Source organism: Schistocerca piceifrons, chromosome 1, assembly GCF_021461385.2.
Source record: "Schistocerca piceifrons isolate TAMUIC-IGC-003096 chromosome 1, iqSchPice1.1, whole genome shotgun sequence".
Taxonomy (NCBI): domain Eukaryota; kingdom Metazoa; phylum Arthropoda; class Insecta; order Orthoptera; family Acrididae; genus Schistocerca; species Schistocerca piceifrons.
In genome coordinates, this window is record NC_060138.1 from 474,511,088 (window position 1) to 474,520,398 (window position 9,311).

Consider the following 9,311-nt stretch of genomic DNA (forward strand, 5'->3'; position numbering starts at 1 on the left):
TGTCCTCGATTGGGATGACATCCGGCGGCTATGCTGGCAGAGGTACGGTTTGCCAGGACCGAAGACAAGCTATATAAACTCTCGCCATGTGCGCGCGGGCATTATCTTACTGAAATATAAGCCTAGGGCAACAAAATGGGGCGTAGAATATCGTCCATGTGCCGCTGTGGTGTAACAGTGCCGCGGATGACAACGAAAGGGGTTCTGTTATGAAATGAAATGACAGCCCAGACCATCACTCCTGTCGCATCCCGGCACAGCCTCACAATACCAGAATGAAGTACGTGCGAACTGCATAGCACAATCGGGACGTTAAGGACAATGGGTCAGTTATAAATTGCTGTCAACCTTTATATCGGAGATGAGAGGTAGAGAATCTCCTTGGTTTGAAGCAAATAAGTTTCCTGAAAATCGGTTACAGAATTGCAATAGGCAGAAAAGATTGGTTAGTTTCTATCAAGTTTATTCTCACATATACTTATGTGAGGTGTTGGACCATAAAACTGTTAGTAACATTCAGTCTATTTATTCGGACTTGCTACTTCAAAGCTAATTGCTGGTACATATAAGAAACAAGTACAAAGCAATCACTTGTTCTTGGTTAGCACTGAAATCTCTCTAAGTAATTGAGACAAAGACTGACAGCCTCTAGCCGGCCGGAGTGGCCGTGCGGTTCTAGGCGCTACAGTCTGGAGCCGAGCGACCGCTACGGTCGCAGGTTCGAATCCTGCCTCGGGCGTTGATGTGCGTGATGTCCTTAGGTTAGTTAGGTTTAATTAGATCTAAGTTCTAGGCGACTGATGACCTCAGAAGTTAAGTCGCATAGTGCTCAGAGCCATCTGAACCATCTTAATCAGCTGTATCGGCTGCTATGGGCCTAATCGGGCCCACTGGCGTCTCGCTGCGGAATCTCCAAACCGCCGGCACTGGCTCTGCATTTGCATCTGAATCTCTGCTTCCAGCTATTCCGCTGCCTGGCCTTTTATTTCGTTTCTCATGTACTTGGGTGCACACGAGTTAATTTGTTTCACACGACCCTTTCATTTCTGAATGATTCGATTGCACAAGAATGCCTATGCTTCCACATGACACTCTCGTTTCTAATTGGTGGGCTTGCACAAGAATGCCTTCGGTTCCACACGACACTTTCGTTTCTAGCTGCACACAATTTGGTTCCACACGAGTCTTTTCCGCATGTGACTGACACTCTCTCTTGCTGTATTATCTATCGCCCTGGTGTTTGCATCTTCCGCTGCACAAGTTTGATTCATACTGCTTCCTCTTGCAGGAAGTCAAACACTAAGTTATTTGATCAACAAGCCATACTTGGCAGCCTCCGCCGCTTATCTTGTACCTTCGTCCTGGTGGACTATTTCTTAATGTCGGCTGGCTGTTTGCCTATGGAGCCTTGACCCTTATTGTGGTCACAAAAACAAGAATAAAAGTTAAAATTTTCTACGGTCACAACACTCCCAGCTGTCACGCCATATGGCGGGTGACTGTCAGGCTGATATCCCACCGCTGTCCAGGGCGGTCCAGACACATCTTTGCTGGTCATTGAAGCTCAGTTCTAATCGGGATTCATTTCTGAAGGCGGTTCTACTCCAGTCAAGCCAAAGACGTGTCTAATGATCCACCGGCCGCCGATAGGATACCAAACTGTCTGTCGCCCGCCACACGGTCCACAACCAAGAAAGATGGTCCGGGTGCCATTTCGTTTCATAGCAGGACCTCTTTCGCTGTCGTATACGGAGCCCTTACGACACAGCGGTCGACGATATTCAACGACCCAGTTTGTTTCCCTCCGTGGCGATCTATCTGGAGTTACATTTCAGCAAGATATTGCCTGCTCATACTCGACGAGAGTTTCTATTGCTTGTCTTCGTGCTTGCCAAATCCTACCTTGGCCAGCAAGGTCGCTGGATCTCTCCGCCATCGACAGCGTTTGGAACATAACGGGCAGGGCCCTACAGCCAGCTCTGGAGTCTCACAACCTAATATCTAACGCGCCAATTGAACAGAACTTGACACGGTGTTCCTCAGGAGGACATCCAGAAACTCCATCACTCAGTTCCAAGCCGAATCAGTGCTTACGTAAGGCCCTGGGCCTTGGCGTTATTGACTTGCTGAGTTTCTGGAGCTCTTTCTCCTGAATATATCATCCAGTTTTTCTTAAATTGTAATCACTTTTTTGTCCGTACATGTGCATCAGTTCGTTTTTTAAGAATCTTAGAAGCAGTGACTGGTCCTTACTTCATTGAAGGAACCTTAACGGGTAAAAGATTTGCGCTGTTTGTTGCCTAAGTGCTACCGCCTCTCCTAGAGGAAGAACCACTAGCATGGTTGTAAAAGTGCACTAGTGTAATATAGTAGTATAACTGTACGTAGATTTATGCGGTACCAGCACGATAGGCGCCCGACCCACTACCCATTTGTGGCTACTGGTGGTCGCTGGGAAGGATATGAAGCCGTTATCAGTTGGTCAACTCGTTCTTCTGATCTGATGCCGCTAGAAACTTTTCTCTGGTGTAAACTGAAAGGTAAAGTCTATGTAAAAAAAATGGTTCAAATGGCTCTGAGCACTATGGGACTTAACTGCTGTGGTCATCAGTCCCCATAGAACTTAGAACTACTTAAACCTAACTAACCTAAGGACATCACACACATCCATGCCCGAGGCAGGATTCGAACCTGCGACCGTAGCGGTCACGCGGTTCCAGACTGAAGCGCCTTTAACCGCACGGCCACGCCGGCCGGCAAAGTCTATGCACAAATTCCAAATAGCGTCCAGAGATCTTTGTACCAGCGGCTGTATTCGTGTATTTCACTAAGTGGTGCACATTACTAAACATCTACATCTACATTTATACTCCGCAAGCCACCCAACGGTGTGTGGCGGAGGGCACTTTACGTGTCACTGTCATTACCTCCCTTTCCTGTTCCAGTCGCGTATGGTTCGCGGGAAGAACGACTGCCGGAAAGCCTCCGTGCACGCTCGAATCTCTCTAATTTTACATTCGTGATCTCCTCGGGAGGTATAAGCAGGGAGAAGCAATATATTCGATGCCTCATCCAGAAACGCACCCTCTCGAAACCTGGACAGCAAGCTACACCGCGATGCAGAGCGCCTCTCTTGCACAGTCTGCCACTTGAGTTTGCTAAACATATCCGTAACGCTATCACGCTTACCAAATAACCCTGTGACGAAACGCGCCGCTCTTCTTTGGATCTTCTCTATCTTCTCTGTCAACCCGACCTGGTACGGATCCCACGCTGATGAGCAGTACTCAAGTATAGGTCGAACAAGTGTTTTATAAGCCACCTCCTTTGTTGATGGACTACATTTTCTAACGACTCTCCCAATGAATCTCAACCTGGCACCCGCCTTACCAACAATTAATTTTATATGATCATTCCACTCCAAATCGTTCCATACGCATACTCCCAGATATTTTACAGAAGTAACTGCTACCAGTGTTTGATCCGCTATCATATAATCATACAATAAAGGATCCTTCTTTCTATGTCTTCCTAATACATTACATTTGCTATGTTAAGGGTCAGTTGCCACTCTATGCACCAAGTGCTTATCCGCTGCGGATCTTCCTGCATTTCATAACGTAAATGAAATTTCTTTTTATTGCTATTGTTGACGTAATTTTGCGATGGTGGTTTGTATCTTGCCGTGAAACTCGTCACACAAAGCTATTTAACAGTCCTCTTTCAAGAATCCATTCAGTTTTTGACGTGCATCTTTCTTTCAAAGCAATGGCGGAACCAATAGAACTATTACGGTAGCTAAGCGGTGAATTATCCACAAATACCATGGCCTTTGTTTTCAAATCTGTGTGCGAGACTACCCACACGCAGCCCACACGCAGCCTCCACTGATTAGTATCAGTATTAAGCTAAACCTTGCTCTATTATTCTGCTTTTGTAAGCATCCTCTCTTAGCTGCGTGAATCAGGTGTGTCCCAATAGCCTAGCGCTACAGTCAAGTTTAACAATTACGGCTTTCGCATAAGACTACAACGAATTTCACGTTCAGAATAGGTAAATCCGAAGTTCTAAATAATTATTTTTCTCCAAAAACTAGTGATAGATTTTGGAGAGTAAAACTCCGTTGAATTCTTCACTTTTAGAACTACCATATCAGTAAAGGAAATTATTGTAGTTCAATTTGAGAAAGCTAAGTTGATATAGGTATCTCTGGAATTAATGCAGCTATGAAAACAGACTATATGTCCCCAGAATGAGATTTTCACTCTGCAGCGGAGTGTGCGCTGATATGAAACTTCCTGGCAGATTAAAACTGTGTGCCCGACCGAGACTCGAACTCGGGACCTTTGCCTTTCGCGGGCAAGTGCTCTACCAACTGAGCTACCGAAGCACGACTCACGCTCGGTACTCACAGCTTTACTTCTGCCAGTACCTCGTCTCCTACCTTCCAAACTTTACAGAAGCTCTCCTGCGAACCTTGCAGAACTAGCACTCCTGAAAGAAAGGATATTGCGGAGACATGGCTTAGCCACAGCCTGGGGGATGTTTCCAGAATGAGATTTTCACTCTGCAGCGGAGTGTGCACTGATATGAAACTTCCTGGCAGATTAAAACTGTGTGCCCGACCGAGACTCGAACTCGGGACCTTTGCCTTTCGCGGGCAAGTGCTCTACCAACTGAGCTACCGAAGCACGACTCACGCTCGGTACTCACAGCTTTACTTCTGCCAGTAGAGCACTTGCCCGCGAAAGGCAAAGGTCCCGAGTTCGAGTCTCGGTCGGGCACACAGTTTTAATCTGCCAGGAAGTTTCAGACTATATGTCGTTCAGTGAAGAGTTTTGCACAATTAGTTTGGGTGAAAACAGATTTACGATGTGTGAAAGAGTTAAAATTTGTGGTAAGCTTCTATGGGACCAAACTGTTGAGGTCATCGCTCCCTAGACTTATACACTACTTAATCCAACTTATACTAACTTACGTTAAGGACAACACACGCACCCATGCCCGAGGGAGGACTCGAACCCCCGACGGGGGCAGCCGCGCGGTCTGTCACAAGGCGCCCTAGACCGCGCGGCGTGTAAGAGTTGAAGAAATGTCTCAAGTGACAGCTTAGTTGAATCCATCTGTACGTTTTACGCTGGATAGTCAATGAGGCTTTACAGGGATGATGCAACATTAGAAAAGTACATCGGAATTCAGAAAGACTTGCGAAGGATGGCCGGCTCATGCGGAAGTTGTTATATTTCCCTCAATACTGTAAGTACGTAGGCGAAAATACGCGTTATTTTTTGGTTACACGACTGCCAAACAAACTCTGAAACAGTCATATCCATTAAATGTCTGAAGGCATGCGCACAGAGTGATTTAAAGTTCTACGACCTCATAAAATCGACCGTCGGAAAGCACATGCTAGACTGAGTTTCACTGAAAGAGTTCTCAGTGAGTATAGTCCACCAATGAGTGAGGTAGCTTACAAAGCCCTCATTATACCGATACTTGAGTATGGTTAGTCAGTCTGGGACGATTAACAGGTAGGATTGACAGAAAAAAATAGAGAAGATTCGAAGACGAGCAGGGCGTTTCGTTACAGGTTCCTTTAGTAAGAGCGAAAGTTAGCCTACATTGAAACGCTCAACACTCACCCTACTCTAGTGGCAGACGTTACAAGAGAGGCACTGTACATCACGGTGAGAGTTGTTGAAATTATAAAAGAGGATACCATCCTAGGAGAGGTAACTACTGTTTTGATAACTCCTATATACAACTCGCGAGAAGACCATGAAGGTGAAATTGGAGCGATTAGAGCTTAGGCTTAGGAACACTCACTCTGCTGCATGCCAATCACGACTGGAACTGGAGACGGGGAAACAGACCGTCGTATAGTAAACTCTGAAAAGATACAAATGCAAGTTCCGTATTTGCACTATGTTATTTATGTACAATATGGATAAGTACCCTCCGCCATACACTATAAGATGGTGTGCTGAGTATATATGTAGATGTAGATTTTTTTCACATACCTGAAGCTTTTAGCACTCGATAAAATCTAAGAAACATGAAAGAATAAATAAATAACCGCGTCCGTTCCTGCTGTAGCGTCCTTTCCCTACACAGTCAGATCAGCCGGCGGGGTGATGAGATGTACGGCGAAAACTTGGGAGCAGTATACTTTATCATAGCTCCCTATTCTATGAAACGTTTCTTCGTGACGCTCTGAGTACGGCGTCGGCCCCAAGTTGCGAGGTGACCCCGTTCGACTTTCGCTGAACTTCTATCACGGGAACCAACCCATGGCTCTGCAGGCAAACATGACGACAAGCATTTACATTTTTGACAGAAAGATACCATTTTGCCACACTGGCTGTCATTAGTCTGACTAAAATGTGGCTTTGTTTTGTTTGCAGAACTGCACCGTTTTGCCTCTGAAACCATTTTCAAATGTTTGCATACCGTAACTCATCAAAATGGACATATTTTGTTTAGGGTCGAAAACCTCATGAAATCGCTCAGTGGTACAAATGAAGGTGGTTGGCCAACGTGCATAATGAAAGACATGACATGCAACGTTTCTACAGCACGAGTGATGTGGTGGGTAAGAATTTACTGTACTGTATGTATAGACGTCTTGCGACCGGTTACTGCAAATAAAATTAAGGGAGTTCCAGATTATCCGGGATAATGCGGACCCAAGGCAGAACACTACGAAGAACCCAAAACAAACTTTTTTGCCAGGAAATGCTACTTACAGCATTTAGGGAATATGCTTCACGTCACATTTCAAAGCTCACTGCATTACGTGCGTCGGAAACATACATCTCATTTATAGAATTACACTCAAAACGTACCGCGATTTCTACCGTTTACGTTCAGTTCATCTTCTGAAAATAATCATCCAGTATTTCTATTTCTGTCCTGCATTTAATTTTTTCCTCACAGCAGTTCTCGTTTTCCTGAAAGTCAAAGCTTCGAACAGTCCAACGAATTCTATCCTGCATACACTAACAACAAATTAACGCATTTCAATGCCTATGCGCGATAAAATATGAGTCGCACTCATAACAATATCTTCTGAACTAAAAAATTCATTCCAATTGTTTTAGAAGACTTCAGATATGGTTTCTTCTTCCAGAATCGCCGTGTTATGCACAAATTATCTACATACCGGATAATCCGCTACTGGTGCGCAGCTCTCTGCAATGTATAACGAAGGCTGAGCAAAGCTGACGAACGTTCTTATAAACAAAACAGGTTGTGAACTGTATTACCTTTTGCCAGCTCAAGTTAAGCGGTATTTTAATCCATTCACTTTCAGTCATTGCAGCAAAATGTTATCGTTAAGATAATTTGCGGTGGCGGTCCAGCGCAGTCTCTCTATGAATCACGTAGTCATTCAATACGAAGCACAACAATGACTCGTTAGTATGGTTTCGTTCCCATTCACAGGAAGATCAAAGCTCCATAACGGATGTGTGATGTGCTACTTTCAGTCTACAGAGTGCGTGCAATGATACTGTGCCGCAGTTACCGCCCAGGGTGGCAGTTCGGCGCCCAGTCTAATCTGTGAAGCGTAGAAGTGCCCTCGGTGAAAGCAAAGTAGATGCTTTCTGGCCCCTACCGACCGACTGCTTTGCGACGGCGCTCGAGAATCGAGCGGGAGAGAGAGAGGTTCTCTCGTTTGGGACGGCCATAAATCAGGTGAGGCTGCATTAGCAAAGATGCGGAAGGGGAGTGAGGCTAATTGCGCGGTTCTCTGCCCCCCCCCCCCCCTCCCCATCCGCCACGAGTCCTCCGACCCGCAAGCCCTGGAGCCTCGGGCTAATGCGCTCGCTACGCCTGAGGTCACAGCCGACTGCTGCTAACGGGCTGCCGTTTCTCTTGTGTGTTCCAGGTGAGTGTCGCAGACCGCTGGCGATCTGTCGCTGCCCGGCTGTGTTCCAGGTACAGCGCTGGCTGAGGCAAGCTGCTAAAAGTTCGTATAAGCAACACGTATATGGATCTGCTAACATCTTTCTACAGTTTTACTTTCTTAATCATTTTATTACCAATGTTTACGGAGTGAAATACATTAATGTATAGTTATGTTAATAATGTAGTAAAGGTTTTCAGAAATTACTGCAACCAGTCGCCTTTTATGTAGATGTATTTTATTTAACCATGACCGGTTTCGAGCTGCCTAGCAACTCATCATCAGATGGTATATACATTTAGTGCTTTTTTGTACCCATTGTGTGGGTGGTTGAGTATCTGTGGAGATAAATCTTTCTGCAGATATATATATCTCTTTTAGGACGTATTTTTGAAACCATTGTGTCTTGTTTTTCACAAGTGTGTTCAGCGATGTTTACGAAAAACAAGATATATGTTTCCAACAGTGCCTCATAAAAGTAATATACATCTAGTGAAAGTTTTAACTTGTGAAATTGTGAAAAACAAGACACAATGGTTTCAAAAATACGTCCTAAAAGAGATATATATACCTGCAGAAAGATTTATCTCCACAGATACTCAACCACCCACACAATGGGTACAAAAAAGCACTAAATGTATATACCATCTGATGATGAGTTGCTAGGCAGCTCGAAACCGGTCATGGTTAAATAAAATACATCTACATAAAAGGCGACTGGTTGCAGTAATTTCTGAAAACCTTTTCACACCACAGTCGCAGTGTTCCACATCCACAATGGATAAAAGCCTAATAATGTAGTAGTCATGAATTACCAACATGAAAAAATATATCCCATCGTTTCGTTTTCCACTAATACGACCTATTCTTCAGTACTGCTCGAGCGTTTGGGATCCCTATCAGGTCGGATTGAGGGAGGACATGGAAGCAATTCTGAGGCGGGCTGCTAGATTTGTTACTGGTAGGTTTGATCGTCACGCGAGTGTTACGGAAATGCTTTCAGGAACTTGGGTGGGAGTCTCTAGAGGAAAGGAGGCGTTCTTATCGTGAAACGCTACTGAGGAAATTTAGAGAACCAGCATTTGAGACTGACTGCAGTACAATTACACTGCCGCCAACTTATATTTCGCGGAAAGACCACGAAGATAAGAGAGATTAGGGTTCGTACAGAGGCATATAGGTAGTCATTTTTCCGTCGTTTTTTTGGGAGTGGAACAGGGAGAGAAGATGCTAGTTGTGGTACGAGGTACCCTCCGCCACGCACCGTATGGTGGATTGCGGAGTATGTATGTAGATGTAGATGTAGGACAAAAACATCAAAACGTGCGGAAAACATACGCACAGCAGTGGATACAGTTTCTTTCTAAGTGATTAAACTCACAGCACAGGTGCTGAATATGGGTAC

General features: G+C 44.9%; 1 protein-coding gene across 1 annotated transcript in view; it reads left to right on the forward strand.

The window, feature by feature from the left end:
• Positions 1 to 8,004, forward strand: part of LOC124739677 (skin secretory protein xP2-like) — a 258,903-nt gene extending 250,899 nt beyond the window's left edge. Inside the window, exon 4 of the mRNA XM_047248617.1 lies at positions 7,889 to 8,004. Within this exon, the coding sequence (XP_047104573.1) occupies positions 7,889 to 7,954 (66 nt within the window). The 3' untranslated portion in view covers positions 7,955 to 8,004. The remainder of the gene's footprint in view (positions 1 to 7,888) is intronic.
• Positions 8,005 to 9,311: the final 1,307 nt, after the last annotated feature.